General features: G+C 43.6%; 1 protein-coding gene across 1 annotated transcript in view; it reads right to left on the bottom strand.

Annotated features, from left to right (window-relative positions):
• Positions 1–23,885, bottom strand: part of LOC137541268 (translational activator of cytochrome c oxidase 1-like) — a 63,602-nt gene that overhangs the window by 22,390 nt on the left and 17,327 nt on the right. Inside the window, exon 3 of the mRNA XM_068262485.1 lies at positions 10,680–10,786. Within this exon, the coding sequence (XP_068118586.1) occupies positions 10,680–10,786 (107 nt within the window). The remainder of the gene's footprint in view (positions 1–10,679; positions 10,787–23,885) is intronic.

The following is a 23,885-nucleotide window of genomic DNA, read 5'->3' as shown; positions in this document are numbered from 1 at the left end:
TAGTGGCCAGCTTAAAGGATACCCCAACTGAAATGTGACATAATGAGATAGACATGTGTATGTACAGTGCCTAGCACACAGATAACTATGCTGTGTTCCTTTTTTTATTTTTTTGCCTGAAAGAGTTAAATAAAAGGTATACCAGTGGCTGACTCAGTCCTGACTCAGACAGGAAGTGACTACAGTGCAACCCTCACTGATAAGAAATTCCAACTATAAAACACTTTACTAGCAGATAATGGCTTATGAGAGCAAGAAAGCGGTAAAAAAGGGGAATTTCTTATCAGTGAGGGTCACACTGTAGTCACTTCCTGTCTGAGTCAGCCACTTACATACCTGATATTTAACTCTTTCAGGCATAGAAAGAAAAAAAGGAACACAGCATAGTTATCTGTGTGCTTGGCACTGTACATACACATGTCTATCTCATTATGTCACATTTCAGTTGGGGTATCCTTTAAGTCTCCATCCTCCACAACCTAACTACAAAGCTGAACAGTAAAAAATGACAGGTAAGTACATACCACCGCCGCAGTACTGGCACCAGATTCAGAACTGCGGGGAGAAGGATCAGTAGCAGCAGCCTCCATGATAAGCACACACTCACCCACTGACCATGAGGACTTATATCAGATCATACCCCACCCACTTAACCTCCGCCTCCCACCGGAACAAAATGATTACCTGCCGAAAGGAATCCTTGTTCTGTGCGGAGTATATGGGAGGTGTGCCAGCTCTGCAGACAACAACCGCCACGGCCCGATAGAGGTAGCATGCCCGACTCTCGCTACCCTGGACGCCATCCACGCCATTCCAACATCCGGTTTCCTGCGTGGTGAAGTCATGCCGCATCAGCTGACCGGAAAGGACGGGTCTGGACTCTCCGAACGCGCGGAATGTCTGCGCGACATACAAACCTGTGGGAGGAAGCCTAATGGCGGCAGCACAGTCCCCACTGATCCACTCTGGCCAACTCTACCGGCAATTGCACAAACCGCAGCTCCTGCTCACTGGCATGGTTGGCTTGGCCTCTCTACCTCTCTAGCGTCCTGTGGACAGGAAACAACTGAGGAGGTATGTGTGGATGCTGCTTATATGCCCTGCCTGCCTAATACATATTCAATTGTTAAATCTAGCTTCCTGTCCAGATTGAATGGAGGGAGACAAGTCTCAGGGTTGATGTCCTGAGGACGTCCTGGGAAAACATATTCGAAACGCAAAAGCATATCATTATGACAAAAAATGCACAAACGCATATACAGGGAGTGCAGAATTATTAGGCAAGTTGTATTTTTGAGGAATAATTTTATTATTGAACAACAACCATTTTCTCAATGAACCCAAAAAACTCATTAATATCAAAGCTGAATATTTTTGAAAGTAATTTTTAGTTTTAGCCATTTTAGGGGGATATCTGTGTGTGCAGGTGACTATTACTGTGCATAATTGTTAGGCAACTTAACAAAAAACAAATATATACCCATTTCAATTATTTATTTTTACCAGTGAAACCAACATACAGTGGTGTGAAAAACTATTTGCCCCCTTCCTGATTTCTTATTCTTTTGCATGTTTGTCACACTTAAATGTTTCTGCTCATCAAAAACCGTGAACTATTAGTCAAAGATAACATAATTGAACACAAAATGCTTATGAAATGATGGTTTTTATTATTTAGTGAGGAAAAAAACCTCAAAACCTACATGGCCCTGTGCGAAAAAGTGATTGCCCCCCTTGTTAAAAAAATAACTTAACTGTGGTTTATCACACCTGAGTTCAATTTCTGTAGTCACCCCCAGGCCTGATTACTGCCACACCTGTTTCAATCAAGAAATCACTTAAATAGGAGCTATCTGACACAGAGAAGTAGACCAAAAGCACCTCAAAAGCTAGACATCATGCCAAGATCCAAAGAAATTCAGGAACAAATGAGAACAAAAGTACTGTAATTGAGTTCTATCAATCTGGTAAAGGTTAAAAAGCCATTTCTAAAGCTTTGGGACTCCAGCGAACCACAGTGAGAGCCATTATCCACAAATGGCAAAAACATGGAACAGTGATGAACCTTCCCAGGAGTGGCTGGCCAACCAAAATTACCCCAAGAGCGCAGAAAAAACTCATCCGAGAGGCCACAAAAGACCCCAGGACAACATCTAAAGAACTGCAGGCCTCACTTGCCTCAATTAAGGTCAGTGTTCACACCTCCACCATAAGAAAGAGACTGGGCAAAAACGGCCTGCATGGCAGATATCCAAGGCGCAAACCACTTTTAAGCAAAAAGAACATTAAGGTTTGTCTCAATTTTTCTAAAAAAACATCTCAATGAATGCCAAGACTTGTGGGAAAAAACCTTGTGGACCGCCGAGACAAAAGTTGAACTTTTTGGAAGGTGCGTGTCCTGTTAAATCTGTCGTAGAAGTAACACAGCATTTCAGCAAAAGAACATCATACCAACAGTAAAATATGGTGGTGGTAGTGTGATGGTCTAGGGTTGTTTTGCTGCTTCAGGACCTGGCAAATAGTTTTTCACACCACTGTAACATCTCAACATTCACAAATATACATTTCTGACATTCAAAAACAAAACAAAAACAAATCAGTGACCAATATAGCCACCTTTCTTTGCAAGGACACTCAAAAGCCTGCCATCCATGGATTCTGTCAGTGTTTTGATCTGTTCACCATCAACGTTGCATGCAGCAGCAACCACAGCCTCCCAGACACTGTTCAGAGACGTGTACTGTTTTCCCTCCTTGTAAATCTCACATTTTATGATGGACCACAGGTTCTCAATGGGGTTCAGATCAGGTGAACAAGGAGGCCATGTCCATAGTTTTTCTTCTTTTATACCCTTTCTTGCCAGCCACGCTGTGGAGTACTTGGACGCGTGTGATGGAGCATTGTCCTGCATGAAAATCATGTTTTTCTTGAAGGATGCAGACTTCTTCCTGTACCACTGCTTGAAGAAGGTGTCATCCAGAAACTGGCAGTAGGACTGGGAGTTGAGCTTGACTCCATCCTCAACCCGAAAAAGGCCTCACAAGCTCATCTTTGATGATACCAGCCCAAACCAGTACTCCACCTCTACCTTGCTGGTGTCTGAGTCGGACTGGAGCTCTCTGCCCTTTACCAATCCAGCCACGGGCCCATCCATCTGGCCCATCAAGACTCACTTTCATTTCATCAGTCCATAAAACCTTAGAAAAATCAGTCTTGAAATATTTCTTGGCCCAGTCTTGACGTTTCAGCTTGTGTGTCTTGTTCAGTGGTGGTCGTCTTTTAGCCTTTCTTACCTTGTCTCTGAGTATTGCACACCTTGTGCTTTTGGGCACTCCAGTGATGTTGCAGCTCTGAAATATGGCCAAACTGGTGGCAAGTGGCATTTTGGCAGCTGAACGCTTGACTTTTCTCAGTTCATGTGCAGTTATTTTGCGCCTTGGTTTTTCCACACGCTTCTTGCGATCCTGTTGACTATTTTGAATGAAAAGCTGGATTGTTCGCTTGATCACGCTTCAGAAGCTTTGCTATTTTAAGAGTGCTGCATCCCTCTGCAAGATATCTCACTATTTTTGACTTCTCTGAGCCTGTCAAGTCCTTCTTTTGACCCATTTTGCCAAAGGAAAGGAAGTTGCCTAATAATTATGCACACCTGATATAGGGTGTTGATGACGTTAGACCACACCCCTTCTCATTACAGAGATGCACATCACCTAATATGCTTAATTGGTAGTAGGCTTTCGAGCCTATACAGCTTGGAGTAAGACAACATGCATAAAGAGGATGATGTGGTAAAAATACTCATTTGCCTAATAATTCCAGGGCTGTGAAGTCGGTCCAAAAATCCACCGACTCCGACTCCACGACTCCTCTAATTTGCATATTACAATTTTGTTGATTAAAAGTATGTAACATGAAATTCGTCTCTTAACTGCCAACGCTTAGGAATTTTACAAGACAACTGAAGTTAGAAGGATATGCAGACTATTATATTTATTCCCTTTAGACTAAAACTAGTCCTTGGTAAGAGTACTTGTAAAAGGTACAAACCGGAACAAAGAACATCTATCAGGCCCTAGGCAATGTAAGTGTGGGTACATGTAAGAATGATGTGCAGGTACTCTGCAGGGGAATGAGGAGATTGTAAACAGACAACACCTCTGTGTTCAATGTGCACAGCATTCTCAGTGGATTCCCTGCAGCTCTGTGGGGAGTGCATATTTAGAGTATAGTACTACTGTGTAACAAAGTAAACCTGAGACAGATGAAATTCAAGTTTTATACATACCTGGGGCTTCCTCCAGCCACCTTCAGGATAATCAGTCCCTCGTTGTCCTCCCCCACCACCTGGATCTTCTGCTATCAGTCCAGGTACTTGAGCCAGTCTGGCGTAGTGCGCATGCACACACTCCGCCGCCCGGAGCATACTACACCTGTGCAGCACTATTGAGCAGGTGCAGAATGTTCCTGGCTGTGGGAGCGGCATGCGGCCGGACCGCGCTGACTGGCTGAATTACCAGGACTCATAGCAGAAGATCCGGGTGGTGGAGGACAGCGAGGGACTGATTAGCCTGAAGGGGGCTGGAGGAAGCCCCAGGTATGTATAAAACTTTACTTTTCATCCGTCTCAGTTACCCTTTAATTTGTAGTCACCAAACCAAATTTTAATAACATATCAAATGATTTGATTTCATCAACAAAGGGAGTGCATACATTTGCATAAATCAGCATCAATGCAGATTTCCATCTCATTGACCATCTATTAGTGACACAGCTACACATCAGGCTTTATTCTTACAGCATAGATGTTATTTAGTATATATAAGAGATTCCTGTGTACACATCATATATACAGCCACAATCAGATATGTATATCTGACCTTAAAAATACGGGGACTGCTTTATTGAAGCAGCACAAGTAACTAATTTTGATTGGTTTATTTCATTTTTGTGGACTAAGCACAGCTATTACTGTATATATACACATTATTTTTAATGACTATTATCTGAGAAATAGAACATTTTATCATATTTTCTATTTTAATTACAGTTACAAATTCATTAGGAGTCAGAGCATTTTTCCCGACTCCGACTCCAGGCACCCAAAATTGCCCGACTCCACGACTCCGACTCCACAGCCCTGAATAATTCTGCACTCCCTGTACAGCAAAACGCAACCTTTCACGCACCGCCTAGTGTGGTCCCAGCTTCAATCCATAATGTGTACTAAAAGGAACCTTGAGACAGTAAGGTGCATACTAACCTTCCCAGAGGGGATTCTGCTGGCCCCATAGCCTCTTTTCTATAATATTCTAAGCGTCTCCTTGGTGCCGATGTAACAGCTGCTGCTTCTGGAAGTTCATGCCGGCAGGTTTGATTCACAGTGCTGCCCACTAACCTTCCTTATACTCCGGGTGCCCAGAAGCAGGGCTGTGGAGTCGAGCAGTCGGAGCAATTTTTTGGGTACTTTGAGTCAGAGTAAGGTACTTTTGGGTACTTGCCGTTAGAGTTTGGGTACCTGGAGTTGGAGTCGGAGGTTTCATAAACGGAGGAGTCAGAGTCAGATGATTTTTGTACCGATTCCACAGTCGGAGTTGAGGAGTCAGAGCAATTTTGGGTACCTGGGGTCGGACTTGCATAAAGCTGGAAAGGGTTATAAAAGTATCTCCAAAAGCCTTGCTGTTCATCAGTCCATGGTGAGACAAACTGTCTATAAATGGAGAACGTTCAGCACTGCTGCTACTCTCCCTAGGAGTGTCTGTCCTGTAAAGATGACTGCAAGAGCACAGTGCAGAATGTTCAATGAGGTGAAGAAGTATCCTAGAGTGTCAGCTAAAGACTTACAATAGTCATGGCATATGCTAACATCCCTGTTAGCCAATCTATGATACGTAAAACACTAAACAAGAATGATGTTCATGGGAGGACACCACAGAGGAAGCCCCTGCTGTCCAAATGAAACATTGCTGCACGTTTAAAATTTGCAAAAGAGCACCTGGATGTTCCACAGCAGTATTGGCAATATATTCTGTGGACAGATGAAACCAAAGTTGAGTTGTTGTTAGAAACACACAACACTGTGTGGAGAAAAAGAGGCACAACACACCAACATCAAAACATCATCCCAACTGTGAAGTATGGTGGCGGGGGCATCATATATTGGGGCTGCTTTGCTGCGTTAGGGTCTGGATGGATTGCTATCATGGAAGGAAAAATGAATTCCCAAGTTTATCAAGACATTTAACAGGATAACTTAAAGAGAAACTCCGACCAAGAATTGAACTTTATCCCAATCAGTAGCTGATACCCCCTTTTACATGAGAAATCTATTCCTTTTCACAAACAGACCATCAGGGGGCGCTGTATGACTGATATTGTTTTGAAACCCCTCCCACAAGAAACTCTTGAGTACGTACTTCTGGCAGTTTCCTGTCTGTGAACCTTGCTGCATTGTGGGAAATAGCTGTTTACAGTTGTTTCCAACTGCCAAAAAAGCATGCAGCAGCTACATCACCTGCCAACAGTAAAAATGTTACCATGTAATAAATGTCAGAATGTAAATCATGGATTTAAAAGATTTTACAATGGGCAAATACTGACTAAATCATTTAGACATAATTATTGTAAAAATGAAGCACTTTTTTTAATCACTTTATTTTTTAACTGGAGTTCCTCTTTAAGACCCTCTGTCCACCAGCTGAAGCTCAGCAGAAGATGGGTGTTGCAACAGGACAATGACCCAAAGCATAGATGTAAATCAATAACAGAATGGCTTAAACAGAAGATAATACGCCTTCTGGAGTGGCCCAGTCAGAGTCCTGAACTCAACCCGATTGAGATGCTGAGGCATGACCTCAAGAAAGCGATTTACACCAGCCATCCCAAGAATATTGCTGAACTGAAACAGTTCTGTAAAGAGGAATGGTCAGGAAATCCTCCTCACCGTTGTGCACATCTGATCTGCAACTACAGGAAACGTTTGGTTGAATATTAAATCCAAGGGTTCACATACCTTTTCCACCTGCACTGTGAATGTTTACATGGTGTGTTCAATAAAACATGGAAACGATGAATTATTTGTGTGGTATTAGTTTAAGCAGACTGTGATTGTCTATTGTTGTGACTTAGATGAAGATCAGATCATTGTCAGGTTAGTCTGGTCAATTACTATAGGTCAGGCTGTATGCCCATATGACTGAGGCCTGAAGGCTGAGGCAGTCCAGATGATAGTCAGGTGACTGCAGGCTGGTGAGGCAGTTCAAACACTTTACAGGTAGCGTGGTCATTTCAAGCCAATGTCGGTCCAGGCAGAGTTCAAGAGAGTTCTTAATCAAGCAGGGGTCTATCCAGGCGGCAATCAGACAAGTCCAGGTACAAAGCAAAGTCGGCAAAAGGTAATCCAATCGAAGGAGAAGTCAGGAACAAGCAGTGGCCGGCAACGGAAATCAATCTAGAGTAAAGCTTGGTCAGGATACAAGGCAAAATCGGCAACAGAGATCAATCAGAGTGTGAGCGCATACCCAGCAACAAGCCACAGCTAATGCTATTACGGGCGATGTCTGAGGGCGCTCACCTTAGGCCCGGTTCACATTAGCGGTTGTTTGCCAAACGGACCGGATGACCTGACCGGATCCGGACCGGATCGGAACCGTACGGTTCTGATCCGGATCCGATCCGGATCCGGTCAGGTTGCATCAGGTGGTAATCAGGATGCGATCCGGATCCGTTTGGCAAAGTAACGTAAAAAAAAAAAAAAATGTTGGGGTCTGGGAGGTCAGCAGAAGGGGGACCTGTGGAATCAGGCCCTCTGCTGTTTAGCACTCACCTCCACCTCCGACATGCTGCCAACATCCTGCCAACACCTCCAGCTCGTGCTGCTCCACTCCAAAATGCTTGCCCATGTGTCCCCAGCCAATATCGCCGCAACAATCCGCATAGGAAGTGGGGTAGAACATCCGGATTTCTCAGCCAGTGTGTTGTGCGGCCTCCGGTTCCCATTTGTTTGTATTGGCCGGATGGTGCAGTCCGGCTCCGCCCCGGATACGGCTGCCGGAGGGGCCGGATGAAAAAATAGCGCATGTTGGAACGGAGGCCGGAGTCCGGATCCGGCCCGGATCCGGTTCTGCAGAACGGACCCATGTGAACGGACGCATAGGCTTTAATTGCTATGCCGTGCGTCCGTTCCGTCCGTTCTGCAGGCGGTGCGGCTCCGGCACGGCGATTCCGGAGGGCCACCGCAAGTGTGAACCGGGCCTTAGCTATATACAAGGAACAACCAATCAGAAAGTAAAGGAATCCAAATTAACTAATAATGCAGCATCGTGTCAGCAGATCAGCTGACACACAATCTACCCACGTGGCTGTTTACAGCGGTGGAGCATGTACTGAGAACGCGTCCGCCACTTACCCAATGGGAGCTAAGCGTCATGCGCTCCAGTGACATCAGAGAGCCACTCAGACCCAGAGGCTTGCGTCTCAGCGTGGGTCTCGGCGTTCCGCCGCCATGAGCGGCCACAGGATCTTACAATTATATTTTATGACCAATTTATGCAGAAATCCATAATTCCAAAGGGTTCACATACTTTTATTGCTACTGTAGTTATATCAGTGACTGCATCAATTCAACCAAATCTATCTACCGCAACCTACAGCACAGTTCATGAGAGGAGGCACATAGGGACCAGTGATGCTGCTGCTCCTCAGGACACTAAACTTCCTTCTGCTGCATACATGCAGCAGAAGGCGGTGACCAAGCACATACGAGAGCAGAGCTTAGTTAAGGGGGGGGCTTAATTCAGGGGGCAGGGCTTAATCCAGAGGCATGACTCCAGACCAATAAAAACTGTGGAATAAAAACTGGGTGTATTGAACGCGCTGCCATGTGTCATATTTCTGGAGGCGAGACTCAATAGATTTATGATGTGCTAGATTCAAGCAGCGCTCTGGTGCGTGAAATCACGATGGGGGGGGGGGGGGGGGGGGGGGGAGAGTGACAAATCGATCCTGCTTGATGATGGCACATCCCGGCGACTGCCATTTTGTTTGATTTTGTTTGGGAGACCCTTAAAAACTTGATCACTACAGGGGTTGTACTCCCCTTATGGACCATAGCAAATTCCACCTTTCAGCGTTCCTCCCAATTATTCCCCAATAACTTTAGCACTACTTATCATATCGAAATGATCTATATCTTGTTTTTTCCACTACCAATTAGGTATTCTTTGGGTGGTACTTTTTGCTAAGAATTATTTTTATCTCTTATTTTAATGCCTTTTAACAAGAATAATTAGAAAAAATGGGGGAAAAAAAAATACTATTTCTCAGTTTTCTGCCATTATTGTTTTAAAATAAAACATGGTACTGTGGATACAACCCACACATTTTATTTGCCATTTCTCCCAGTTATTAAAATGTTTAAATTATGACCCTAGTACAATGTATGACAATATTTATTTGGAAATAAAGGAGTATTTTTTTCAGTTTTGTGCTCATTTACACTATATCACTAATTACAAGTCTTTATTTGAAAACAAAATATAAAAATAACAGTAATATACCCTCATGACATACATATTAAAAAAAAGTTGCAAGAGTTTTAGTTTGATAACTATGGGAGAGTGGGGGAAGTAAGGGGTTAATTAATGTGGGATTTATTTATTTATTTGTATTCAATGTATTGTGTGTGTATTTTTACTATTTGGCCACTAGACGTCCCCCTTCTTTATTCCTGTGTACTGTGAACAGTACACAGGAAGTAATGGGTTTATGTTTTTACTTTCACTTTCTTAATGACCACCGGCATCTCACTGATGCTAGCGATATTTGATTACAGGCCCTTTGATTGACGTTGGGAACACCTGTTCCAATTCACGATCAGTGTAAGAACAGGTGGCGAAGGGAGCACGCGATCGCCACAAGATACGTATATCTAAGCCCCCGAAGCTATGATAAAAAGGCGTAGATATACTGTTTCCGGCACAATAAGAGGTTAATTGATTTATGCAGTATTGAGCACTATAAGTGATTTTCTAGAATGTTCATAGAGTAATCCGGGTGCACTTCAACTGTGAAGGTGTGAAGGATTATAAACGCAGCTTTTTGGAAATATTTCTGAACAGTAATACCAGCTGAGGAGACAGTACAGGACTTAAAAGCAAACCTGAACTGAAAATGAAAAGTCAAAATAAACATACACAAGTCATACTTACCTCCCAGGTAGTCTACTCATCAATGTCTTTCTCCTCTCCCACCTCCTGTTTGTCCTGTGATCAATGGGTTTCTCTGGCCTTCATTTTAAAAATGGCCATTACCCCATAACAGCTTCCGGGTCAGCACACTGTTCAACTGTAATATCGCCCACTTGAGCCATAGGGAAACATGGACATTACCTTGCTTATCAGTTACTCTTTCAGTTATGAACTGACAGCAACTAATAGATAACTGACAGCAACTGATATATTTCAGTTCTGGCAAAATCTTGTCAGAACTGGAAGGAATTGTAAGAAGAAAATGGTGAGGTTCTGAGAAGAACTGACAGTGAGGTAAGTATGTAATATTCATTTGCCGGTACATCATATTTATTTCTTTTAATAATTTTACTTGGTTCAGGTTCCCTTTAAATAAATGCTCAATCCAATATTGCCCAATCATAAAGGGGTTAAATACAACAGATAAGAACTTACAGCTCCTTTGATGGCGGTCTCAATGGTAGTCTTAGGCATGTTTATTTGTCGGCACTGTTCCACAAGATTGTACAGATGCAGATTGAAGTCTGGGTTAGGTCCTTCCTCTGTAAGTAGACAGAGTTATACTATAATCACACAGATGTATAAGGAGAATTGAAGAGGAACTTTCAAGAGGAGCTGTCAGCCATACTATCTCAGAAAAAAACACATATATAAGTAGATAAATACAGTCCTGGCCAAATGTTTTGAGTCTGTCAAAAATATTGGAAATGAGAAAAGTTGGTGCTTAAGTTTTTATAATAGCAATTTGCATATACTCCAGAATGTTACGAAGAGTGTTCAGATGAACTGCATAGTCCTTCTTTGCCATGAAAATTAACTGAATCCCAAATAAACCAAAACCTTTCCACTGCATTTCATTGCTGTCATTGAAGGACCTGCTGAGATCATTTCAGTAATCGTCTGATTAACTCAAGGCTGGAATAATTATGTCAGGCTGATTGGGTTAGAATGGCAGACTTGACATGTAAAAAAGAGGGTGATGCTTGAAATCATTGATCTTTCATTGCCATCATTGCGTTGCATAAAAATAGCTTCACAGGCAAGGATATTGTGGCTACTAAGATTGCACCTAAATCAACAATTTATAGGATCATCAAGAACTTCAAGGAAAGAGGTTCAATTCTTGTTAAGAAGGGTTCAGGGCGTCCAAGAAACTCCAACAAGCACCAGGATTGTCTCCTGAAGAAGATTCAGCTGCGGTATCGGAGTGCAACCAGTGTAGAGGTTGCTCAGGAATGGCAGCAGGCAGGTGTGAGCGCATCTGCACACACAGTGAGGTGAAGACTTTTGGAAGATGGCCTGGTGTCAAGAAGGGCAGCAAAGAAGCCACTTCTCTCCCAAAAAAACATCAGGGACAGATTGATCTTCTGCAGAAATTATGGTGACTGGACTGCTGAGGACTGGGGCAAAGTCATATTCTCCAATGAAGCCCCTTTCCAATTGTTTGGGGCATCTGGAAAAAAGCTTGTCAGGAGAAGAAAAGGTGGACGCTACCATCCGTCCTGTGTCATGCCAACAGTAAAGCATCCTGAGACCATTCATGTGTGGGGTTGCTGCTCATCCAAGGGAGTAGGCTCACTCACAATTTTGTCAAAAAACAAAGCCATGAATAAAGAATGATACCAAAACACCCTCCAACAGCAACTTGTTGAAAAAAATCCAACAACAGTTTGGTGAAGAACTATGCATCTTCCAGCACGATGGAGCACCGTTGCATAAGGCAAAAGTGATAACTAAGTGGCGCAGGGACCAAAAAGGTGAAATTTTGGGTCCATGGCCTGGAAACTCCCCAGATCTTAAAGGGAACCTAAACAGAGATGGATATGGATATTACCTTTTAAACAGTACAAGTTGCCTGGCAGTCCTGTTGATCTCTCTGGCTGCAGTAGTGGCTGAATCAAGCATGCAGCTAATCCAGTCTGACTTCAGTTAGAGCACCTGATCTAAATGCTTGTTTAGGGGCTGTGGCTAAAAGAATTAGAGACACAGGATCAGCAGGAGAGTCAGGCAACTGGTATTATTTTAAAATGAAAAATCCATATCCTTCTAGTTTAGGTTCCCTTTAATCCCATTGAGAACTTGTGGTCATTCCTCAAGAGGCGGGTGGACAAACAAAAACCAACTAATTCTGAGAAACTCAAAGAAGTGATTATAAAAGAATGCGTCACTATCAGTCAGGATTTGACCCAGAACTTGATTGAGAGCATGCCTAGTCGAATTGCAGAGGTCCTGAAAAAGAAGGGCCAAAAATCTCATGTAATGGTCAATAAAAGCCTTTGAAACATAGGAAGTGCTTATAATTATATTTCAGTACATCACATAAACAACCGAAACAAAGATCTAAAAGCAGTTTAACAGCAAACTTTGTGAAAACTAATATTTTTGACAGTCTGACGACTTTTGGCCAGGACTGTACTTGCTCTACTTACATAACATATATATTGCACTGTCCAGGTTTAGATTTTAGTGATTTTTCTACAGTGTAAAGAGAAAAATCCTTCTTAGCATTTCTCATTTTAACTGTGGCTATTTTGAGGCCAATCCTGATGTCATTTTCTCCCTTACTCTCCTCTGCCTGCTTGTATATGCATTGCCCACCCTCCACTATAGAAAGTACATTGTCTCAGCATGAGAAAGACTGGCCAATCAGAGAGGAATAGAGGAGTGGGAGGGGAAAACAGGAGGGAAAGAAGCTCCAGCCAATCAGGCTGCATTAGTTAAGTCTGAGGGTAAAGTAGAGAAGCAAAAAAGGACAACCCAGCATGCCTTTTTGGTAGTAGAAATGGGAAAAGAACACGAGGAAACCGGGAGCCCAATCTGGTGTAGTATCGTCTGGTGATGTGGAATAAGATAAAGCAGGATAGTGGTATACTCACAAGTGTGGGTTGCCACCAGATGCAACCACTCGAGGGCATGTGGAGAAGTACCGTCTCCACTCGGCCTTTCAGATGTGAGAAGTGAGTGATAGGTCGCTGCTCCTAAGTTTATTGTGTGATACTGACCCTTACTAGTGTAGGGTATAAGGGATAAGGTAGTGCTCAGAGGCACCCAAATTAAAAAGACCGAATTCTGTATATAATATATACCGTATATATATATATATATATATATATATATATATATATATATATATATATATATATATATATATATATATATATATATAAAAATCTCAAGACCACTCACAAGGAGTATCTGAATAAAAAGGTTTAGAACTGATTTTCATTTTACAGCATAAGCACTGTGACAACGCGTTTCTCGCCAACAGTCGCTTCTTCAGGTCAAGTAAGTGCCTTAAAAAAAACAACAAATAACCCAGCATGCCCTGAAACTTCCTTTTTGTGTACCAAACTTTGTGTGTAGCAAATAAGAGTCAGGTAAACTGGGGAATGATCATTTATCAACAAGAAAAGTAATAGTGATTTTAACGTTTGGATTGCCTGGTTAGCATCCTTATTACTTGTTTACCAGATAAAAATAAAGAATTGATTTTTTTTATTTTATGCCCGACAGTTACACTTTAACCACAGATTAAACTTCACCCCAATCAGTAGCTTATACCCCCTTTCCTATAAGAGATTTTTACCTCTTCTTGAATAGATCATCAGGAGGCTCTTTGTAGCTGATAATGTGGTGTAACCCCTCCCACAGTGGGATGTCAAGACCATGGTCCTGACAGTTTGCTGTACATCTGCCTCTGTATGCAAAGAAAGGGGAAAGGGGAAGGGAAAAGGAAGGAAAGGTTGGCACTGCAGCTTGAGGACAGCTACCGCTGGAAGAACGTAGGCAGGATGGTTGCACACTCTCTCTTCTCCTGCTATGGTGCAAACTGCATGCCCTGATATGATGAAGAGCAGGTATTCAAACAAATGGAGAGAAGGAAGGTCAATCGGCACTGCAGGTGCTTTATTCCAGAAGCAGGCACAGGTACAGTACAAAAATTGCAAAGATAAAAATTGAAATTGATCACATACCATATGGTGGAGAGTGGTGGTGCGGTGGGTGCTGGGGAAAGGTGCCTGAAACGATGGGACGACCCGGAGGGTTGGTCCGGGACTTGTGCACCTTAGGTATGTGATACCATATGGGATTGGTGGGAGGAATTATATATTCATTCTGCCAGTAACCCATTTGCCCACCAATTGAGGGCATGGTCCAGATACGTGGATGATGTCCTAGTATTTTGGTCCGGGACTTGTGCTTCCTTTAACAAATTTATGAGCTATATTAATAGAAATGAAGCCAACAAGATTTTCACTGCAACTACCTCACACGAGAAAATAGCCTTTTTAGATCTAGAGCTAGTAATTCAAGATGAAAAATTGATAGCCAGAGGCTATCAGAAACCAACGGCATCCAATGCCCTGCTACATAGAAAGAGCTATCACCCCGAACACGTGACTCGATCCCTGCCTTTTGCCCAATTCCTCCGACTTCGTCGCAATAACAGCTGTGACACCGATTTTATATCCCAGTCGGAGGCCCTGGGCGGAAGGTTAGTAGCTAGAGGCTATGAACCAGAATTGATCCAGGGAGCTTTCAACAAAGCCGAGAAGATGGATAGGAGTGCTCTCTTCAAAAACCATAATAAGCCCTCAATGCCCACTAACAAAGTACCACTTTCCTTTGAGTATACAGCAATGTCCGACCAAATCAAGGAGAATGTCAAGAAAAATTAGGACATTTTACTAAGAGATCCAACTTTAACCACTTAAGCTCTCAGTCGTTTTCACTTTATGCATCCGAGCAATGTTCACCTCCCATTCAATCGCCTATAACTTTATCACTACTTATCACAATGAACTGATCTATATCTTGTTTTTTCCGCCACCAATTAGGCTTTCTTTGGGGGGTACATTTTGCTAAGAGCTACCTTACTGTAAATGCATTTTGACAGTAAGAATAAGAAAAAAAACGGAAACAATTCATTATTTCTCAGTTTTCGGCCATTATAGTTCTAAAATAATACATGCCTCCATAATTAAAATCCACGTATTGTAATTGTCCATTTGTCACGGTTATTTCACCATTTAAATTATGTCCCTATCACAATGTATGGCGACAATATTTTATTTGGAAATAAAAGAGCATTTTTCCCGTTTTGCATCCATCACTATTTACAAGCTTATAAAAAAAAAATATATAGAAATATTTCATCTTTACATAGATATTTAAATTTTTTTTTTTTTAATTGTAATGTTTTTTTTGTTTTTTTCTATTAAACATTTTATGTGGGTATTTTTGGGAGGGGGGGGGGGGGGGGGAGTAAATAGTGTTTTATTTAGGGAAAAGTGTGTGTAATGTAATTTTTTTTTTTTACTTTTAGATGTAGTTTTACTCTTTGGCCACAAGATGGCAACCTCGAGTTTGTTTACATGACGTCACTCTAAGCGTACAATGTACGCTTAGAGGGACATAGGCCTCAATTCACTAAGATCATGCTGGAGATAATAAGGCAAGAGAAAACTTACCTCCACACAGTGAGAGAGTTATCTTATCTCTTCATTCCTTAAGTTACCTCCTCTGTAGTTATTTTCACATGCAGTTAATTAACAGCCCGTCTTTAACTCTGGAGTTATTTTAAGGATTGGAGAGTTAACTTAAAGACAGAAGAGTTAACTTTAGGTTTGCCTGAGGTAAAATGTTTCCTGAATACTACGGCCTCAATTCACTAAGATCATGCTGGAGATAATAAGGCAAGAGAAAACTTACCTCCACACAGTAAGAGTTATTTTATCTCTTCATTCCTTACGTTACCTCTTCTGTAGTTAATTTACCTGCTCTGTAGTTAATTTACCTCCTCTGTAGTTAAGTTACCTCCTCTGTAGTTATTTTCACATGCAGTTAATTAACAGCCCGTCTTTAACTCTGGAGTTATTTTAAAGAGACTCTGTAACAAATTGTTTATCTTTATTTCTTCTATGCTATAAGTTCCTATGCCTTTTCTAATGTGGTCTGGCTTACTGCAGCTTTTCCTAATTGCACAGTAGCTGTGTTATCTCTGTTATATGATCTAATCTTCTCTCTATAGTCGGCACAGTCAGGCTGAGGCAGTCAGACTGGAATGTGCAGGGCTGCTTGTGATTAGCTAGAAGCTGTACACACCCCCTGCAGGCTCTGTGTGACTAACACACTCTGCTTAGCTGAGCCTATTAGAAGCTGGTTAGTTTGTTTGTAAACACTGCCTAAAACTGGCAATTACAAGCCAGGTTTGCAGCAGAGAATGGCAGAAACAGCACAGAGGGGACCAGGAGCACATAATGAATAGAATGGTATGCTTTTTATTGTAAGAATTTCAGAGTACAGATTCTCTTTAAGGATTGGAGAGTTAACTTAAAGACAGAAGAGTTAACTTTAGGTTTGCCTGAGGTAAAATGTTTCCTGAATACTACATGCCTTATCACCATGGTAACAACTCTAGAAGAGTTATTAAAGACAGGAGATAATCTTAGTGAATTGAGGCCATAGTCTCAGAAAAAGCGTAGCTTCCGAGAGAAGCTGTCGCTTTTTCAGCGAGGGAGAGGAATCAGTGATCGGGCACCATAGCCCGATACATTGATTCCTGGGCTACCAAATCCGCGGCCGGGAGTGCGCTTGCACGCGCGCGATCGGCCGCGGGAGCGCGCCTGTCCTCCTTGACGTTTTTATACGTCAAGGAGGACAAAGTGGTTAAAACCACTTGTGGAAGGAGGACCACTTTTCTCTTTTAGACGTGCCCCTACGATAGGGTCCTTAATAGGTAGGAGTGAATTTCGCAGCCCTTCTAGAGAAACCTGGCTAACACGCACACAGCCACGGGGGAAACACAATTGTGGTCACTGTATATCGTGCTCCTATATGCGTACGGGAGGCTCCTTCCAAATTGGCTCGATTCAACGTACCGTGAAAACTTTTATTACTTGCCAGACGGATTATGCAGTGTATGCCTTGTGGTGCCCTTGCGGCGCCCTTGTGGCAGATTTTATATAGGAGAGACAACTAGATCCCTCAACAGAAGATTTAGAGAGCACTACAATTCCATCAGATCAGGCCGTGGATCCCCCAGAGTCATAAGCCACATGAGAGAGGTTCATCAAGGGAACTCTGACCTACTATCATTTGCCGGGATCATCAAAATATCTCCCGGACCACGAGGAGGAGACCAAGAAAAACGATTAAAGAGAGAGGAAGCACTACTAATCCTACGGACAGATGCTATGGGCCCATTAGGCCTAAACGACGCTACCGACCTATCATGTTTCTTTGATCCATGAACTGAACCATCCACCCATAGAGAGACACTATGTCCCTTGGGTCAATTTCTTGTTAGATCATTGCCTTCCTGTTTCCTTTTTCTTTCCCCTTTCCATCTTCCTTATCCCGCTTCCCTTGTTTTCTTTTCCCGTTCCCACTTCCCTACATCCCTCCCCCTGGTCCTGCCTATCCCCCCCTTTTCCCCCTATTTTATCCTCCCCTCCTTTCCACCATTCCCATCCCACCCTTCCCCCCCATTCCTACCTTTCCACTTTCGTCCTGCCTAAAATCTAAAAAGTTTAAGCTGCTTTATCGATCAATTTATACCTGAATGTATACTGTCTATTAACTATGTCCTTCTATCTCCCACTTAGTTCTCCACATTTTGCAATGTTATTAACATCATCTTTTACGCCCCCCTTTTTACTTCAGTTCCAATTTATTGGTCACCTATAGCACCTTTGAATAGCTTCAGTGCTGTTTATGCACAGGAATCATTCTCTTGCCTTTTCATGTGAAGCTCTTATGAGCCATATCACTATTACATAATTAAGTGAACATTACTATCATTAATTATTAGATATTAAACACTGTTTTATTCATATCTTCACTTTATAATGTATATATATAAATATTATAATAATATATTAATCATTACACTATATATATTGTACACTTTTTGTGATAATCACGATAATCACATTAAATTCACAGCACTTTTAAGGCTGTTTCAATTTTGGCCACTAGAGGGCAATTTATGCCTCTTCGTAAAGCTCTGTAAGATACAATTGTATCTGCAGCCACCTAATAAGTGTGGTCTGCATGAGCTTCCATATAAACATGACGACAGGCATCCCAGCATGCCGCGGTGGAACGCATATGCGTTCCACCGCATCTCTGGCCAATCAGGGAAGCTATGGACGGCACCAAGCGGCGCAGACAGGCCGAACGCCGAACTTTTAATGTATTTAAGCCCGGCAAGAGGGAGCCCCGTAACTTAGCCTCCGTTGAAGCGCATTGTAGCGCGAAACGGCCGTCAGGCACCTTTCCCCAGCACCCACTGCACCACCACTCTCCACCATATGGTATGTGATCAATTTCAATTTTTATCTTTGCAATTTTTGTACTGTACCTGTGCCTGCTTCTGGAATAAACAATAACAATAACAATAACAATAATATTTATATAGCGCTTTTCTCCCTGGGGACTCAAAGCGCTGTGACCCTGCATTATGCAGTCTCAAAGGCTAGGGAAAAGAGGTGAGTTTTTAGCCTTTTTTTAAAGCTGTCCAGAGAAGGAGCCTCTCGTACTGATTGTGGAAGTGAGTTCCATAGAGTAGGGGCTGCATAGGAAAAGGCCCGAGCACCAAATGTTAAGTGTATCCTGGGAATAACCAGCTTCATCTTGTTGGCAGAGCGGAGGGTGCGTGGAGGGGCACCTGCAGTGCCGATTGACCTTCCTTCTCTCCACATTTGCCTCTGTGCATAGAATTGTCAGTAAACAGACATTCTGCAAAGTTGGTAGAACTATAGATGTTGTCACCTGTGATTAATTTCAGAAAGTAAATCAGGCAGAGGAAAGACTTTATAGGGGGCAAAAACTGGCTAAATAAATTATAAATGAATATTGTAAAAAAATAAAATAAATAAATAATGAGCTATATTATTTATTATTTTCACTACAGTTCCTCTTTAAAAAAGAGTAGTCCAAAGTGCGTATATTTTGACTTACTCTGTTCTTACACGAGCCCTCTTTCTATGGATGCCTAACCCTAACAGACCCCCTTGCCACAAAATGTGCCAATATCTACTCCTTACTCTAACCGATTCTCACATTAGTTCTCCCCTACCGATCCCTGACCCTAACCGATCCTATTGCTGCAAATATAGCCGATATTTACGCCTAAAGGTGGCCACACACGATACAACAAAATGATCCGATTTTACAGCAATTCGATAAAAACAATCGGATCTCCTGAAAAAAATCAAAAGCTTTTTTTCAATTGACTGAAAAATCCGATCGGATTACCAGTTTTCTTCTATTTGTATCGATCCGGAATGCCAGATATTTTTCTTCAATCTTTCTAAAGATTGTATGGTGTGTTTGTCAATGTATCAATTGTCAATTTATTAATATACAAACCCTAGCAATTTTCTCAGAGTTTCCAATCATTTTTATCACAATTGAACATAGGTGTGTGCAGTACATTGGTCATATTTTTGAAATGTTACAATCAGTCAGAAAAATCGATTGCAATTCTTAAATTGAACAGATATTTAAAAAATTATATGGTATGTGGCCACTAGGGCTGTACGGTTTTGTGGTTTAAAACCGAAACCGTGATTCACATGCAGACGATCTTGAGATCGTCAGTAGCTTTGGTTTTTTGTGCTACTAGCTGCTCAGCTACCTCCCGCCGGCCGCCGCTAATCCCTGACTTCTATGCCGCCCCACTCTGTCTGCACTGCATCTCCCAGAGACAGCGTATCTGCTGACCTCACAGCCTCTGCGACGGGGGAGGGGCGCTGTGCACAACTTATGCCGCCGGGAGACTCAGGAGAGTGTGGCCACTCAAGCAGAGCTGTTTCTGCTGCATCCGCTGCTTTCTCCCTCCCTGAAAAGGATGACAGCGAACAGCTCTATGGAGAGAACAGGCAGCTCCAGCCGAGAGAGTGTGGGATGCTCTCCCCCTTCCTTCCTCCAGAAAACTTCAAAGGCTGCCCTTGAAGTAACTTTTTTTTATCAGCTGTGTGATTGCACGGAGGTGGGGGTGGGGAGATGAGTGTACAGTGTTTGCCAGTGTGTGTGTCTGTGCGTGTGTCTGCGTCTGTGCGTGCGTCTGTGCGTGTCTGTGTGCGTGTCTCTGCGCGTGTCTGTGCGCGTGTGTCTGCGTCTGTGTGCGTGTCTGTGCGCGTGTCTCTGCGCGTGTCTGTGCGCGTGTGTCTGCGTCTGTGCGTGCGTGTGTCTGTTTCAGAGCGTGTGTTAGGGCTGCACGGTTTTGCGGTTTAAAACCGCTGCCCGGCTCAAGCACTCCGCAATACGCCGCACATTGTTAACTGACCCCAGCCCAGCGTCCTCACAGAAGGCCCCACCTGCATAAATGTGCAATTTAGTGCTAAAGCTTGGTTTGAAAAAAAAAAATCGAAATCACAATTTGAGTGAAAAATCGCAATTTAAATTTTTCCCTAAAATCGTGCAGCCCTAGTGGTCACCTTAACCCTAACATTCTCACACACTCACACAAGCATACTGATGCCTAACCAGGGGCGTTTCTAGGGTCCTTGGAGATCGGGGGGCACCTGTGGGCACCAGGCGGGGAGGTATATGCGGCGCGCGCGGCAAAAATGGGTGTGGCCATGAGGTGAGTGGGCGTGGCCATGGGTGGGGCCAAATGTACATGAACTTAGCAGCGGTGTAAGCTACAGATAACTGGCCTGCCCATCGAAATATTGGATGGAGCCCCCTGTCCTTTATTTAGATAATTTACAATCCGTATAGGCATAGATCAAAGATGTATACGCACATACAATTTTGATTGGTCAATCACTGACCCCCAATTTTACCACCCCCGTGCAGTAAGTGGGCCAACAGACAATGAATTTTATGAACAGAGCTAAAATTGGCTAATCAAAATTGTATGTGTGTACCAGGCTTTACAGCTAATACTGTACATACTGAAAGTAGCAGGGATCAGCATACAATATAGCTGGTTTACAATCAGTAAAGGCACAAAGTAACACCTTACACTGTACACACTGGAGGTAAATCAGCACACAGTTCAGGCACTAGAGAACAGCGTATACTGTACATACTGTAGGCAGCAGAATTCAGCACACTGCAGCTAGCGTGCCAAACATATAAGGATCACGTTGTGCGGCGTGCTTATCGCGCCGCACCGAAAAATGGGTGGGCCATGGACCAGAATATAGGTGTGGTAACGGGTGGAGACAAATTTACATGAACCTAGCAATGGTGGGACATTAGATTATGACAGTGGTGGCGAACCTTTTGGAGGCCGAGTGCCCAAACTGCAACCCAAAAGTCACTTATCTATCGCAAAGTGGCAACAGCAATTTAAACTAAATACTGTACAAACGTTTTAACTCATACATGAACATTATGGAAAATCCAAGTTGAAAATAAACTGTGAAGATAAACAATTTCATCCATCCTACTCCTGAAAAATGTATTAAATTTTTTAGAACCTCCCAGTTTTATTTTCTGTTTTAAAAAGCTAAAAAAGTAGGTTTAATGCTATTGTCTCATTTGATAAGGATTCAGCTTTTCCCATAGTCTCGCAGTTAGCAATCATGTGACCCCCAACAAGACAAATTCAGCAATCATGAGGCCCCCAACAAATCATGAGGCCCCCAACAAGACAAATTCAGCAATCATGAGGCCTCCAACAAATCATGAGGCCCCCAACAAGACAAATTTAGCAATCATGAGGCCCCCAACAAGACAAATTCAGCAATCTTGAGGCCCCCAACAAATCATAAGGCTCCCAACAAGACAAATTCAGCAGTTATGAGGCACATAAATAGACAGCATTTCACATAAATAGGCAGAATGCCCCCTTAATATGGTAGCCCCCCAAGTTAGGTAGTGAGTGACAGGGACCCCCAGGTTAGCTAGTGAGTGACAGACGCCTCCAGTTAGGTAGTGAGTGCCAGGGAGCCCCTTTAGGCAGTGAGTGAGTGCCAGGGAGCCCCTTTAGGTAGTGAGTGAGTGCCAGGGAGCCCCTTTAGGTAGTGATTGAGTGCCAGGGAGCCCCTTTAGGTAGTGAGTGAGTGCCAGGGAGCCCCTTTAGGTAGTGAGTGAGTTACAGGGAGCCCCTTTAGATAGTGAGTGAGTGCCAGGGAGCCCCTTTAGGTAGTGAGTGAGTGCCAGGGAGCCCCTTTAGGTAGTGAGTGAGTGCCAGGGAGCCCCTTTAGGTAGTGAGTGCCAGGGAGCCTCTTTAGGCAGTGAGTGCCAGGGAGCCCCTTTAGGCAGTGAGTGCCAGGGAGCCCCTTTAGCCAGTGAGTGCCAGGGAGCCCCTTTAGGCAGTGAGTGCAAGGGAGCCCCTTTAGGCAGTGAGTGCAAGGGAGCCCCTTTAGGCAGTGAGTGCCAGGGAGCCCCTTTAGGCAGTGAGTGCCAGGGAGCCCCTTTAGGCAGTGAGTGCCAGGGAGCCCCTTTAGGCAGTGAGTGCCAGGGAGCCCCTTTAGGCAGTGAGTGCCAGGGAGCCCCTTTAGGTAGTGAGTGAGTGCCAGGGAGCCCCATTAGGGAGTGAGTGCCAGGGAGTCCCTTTAGGGAGTGAGTGAGTGACAGGGAGCCCCATTAGGGAGTGAGTGCCAGGGAGCCTCTTTAGGCAGTGAGTGCCAGGGAGCCCCTTTAGGCAGTGAGTGCCAGGGAGCCCCTTTAGGTAGTGAGTGAGTGCCAGGGAGCCCCATTAGGGAGTGAGTGCCAGGGAGTCCCTTTAGGGAGTGAGTGAGTGACAGGGAGCCCCATTAGGGAGTGAGTGCCAGGGAGCCCCTTTAGGGAGTGAGTGAGTGACAGGGAGCCTGTTTAGGTAGTGAGTGAGTGCCAGGGAGCCCCTTTAGGCAGTGAGTGTCCCGCAGTATAACAGGTACCTGCTGTTATCAGGTGCGCGTTGCCTTTTTTCTGCCAGACTAGCCCGCATATGCACACCGCCACAGGCTCCTAGTCTCCAGCACATCAGGCCACGCCTGTATACGCGTTACGTCCACTGTCGTGGACTTCCTCGGTACAATGAGCTGTGGTTACGAGATTCGGGGGGGGGGGGGGGGGGGGCGCCCCTTCCTGAAAAGCCAGACATGCTCGATCCAAGCCTCGCATTGGGCTCCGTCTTGAAGCCGAATCCGCCATTTTTCTTTCTCCTGGCTACATGCACACATACCATATTGTTGCCAGCATCACTTCATATGTCAGTTCATATACAAATAGAATGATATAAATCCTCGCTACAATTTTTCCTCTGCCTTTCTCTTCAACTAATCACTTTTTTTCCAAGGTCTCTATCATTTTTGATACAGAATTAATTATTTATATAGATAGAGAGAGAAAAGGAGAGAGAGAGAGAGAGAGAGAGAGAGAGAGAGAGGGGAGAGAGAGAGGGGAGAGAGAGAGGGGAGAGAGAGAGGGGAGAGGGAGAGGGAGAGAGAGAGAGAGAGAGAGAGAGAGAGACCTTTTCCTAAAACTCCTAGAGAGTGGAATAGGAGGTAGAATCTATGATGTCATCAAGAGTTCATATACTGGGAACCAATGCAGTGTGAAAGTGGACGGGAAAAGAAGCGCGTTCTTCAAGCAGGGTCCAGGAGTCAGGCAGGGCTGCAGTTTGAGCCCAACGCTCTTTAACATATTCATTAACCAACTGGCTGTAGCCCTGGAATCCTCCCCAGCTCCAGGCCT

Source organism: Hyperolius riggenbachi, chromosome 12 (genome assembly GCF_040937935.1).
Source record: "Hyperolius riggenbachi isolate aHypRig1 chromosome 12, aHypRig1.pri, whole genome shotgun sequence".
NCBI lineage: Eukaryota > Metazoa > Chordata > Amphibia > Anura > Hyperoliidae > Hyperolius > Hyperolius riggenbachi.
This window is presented reverse-complemented; position numbering and strand designations above follow the sequence as displayed.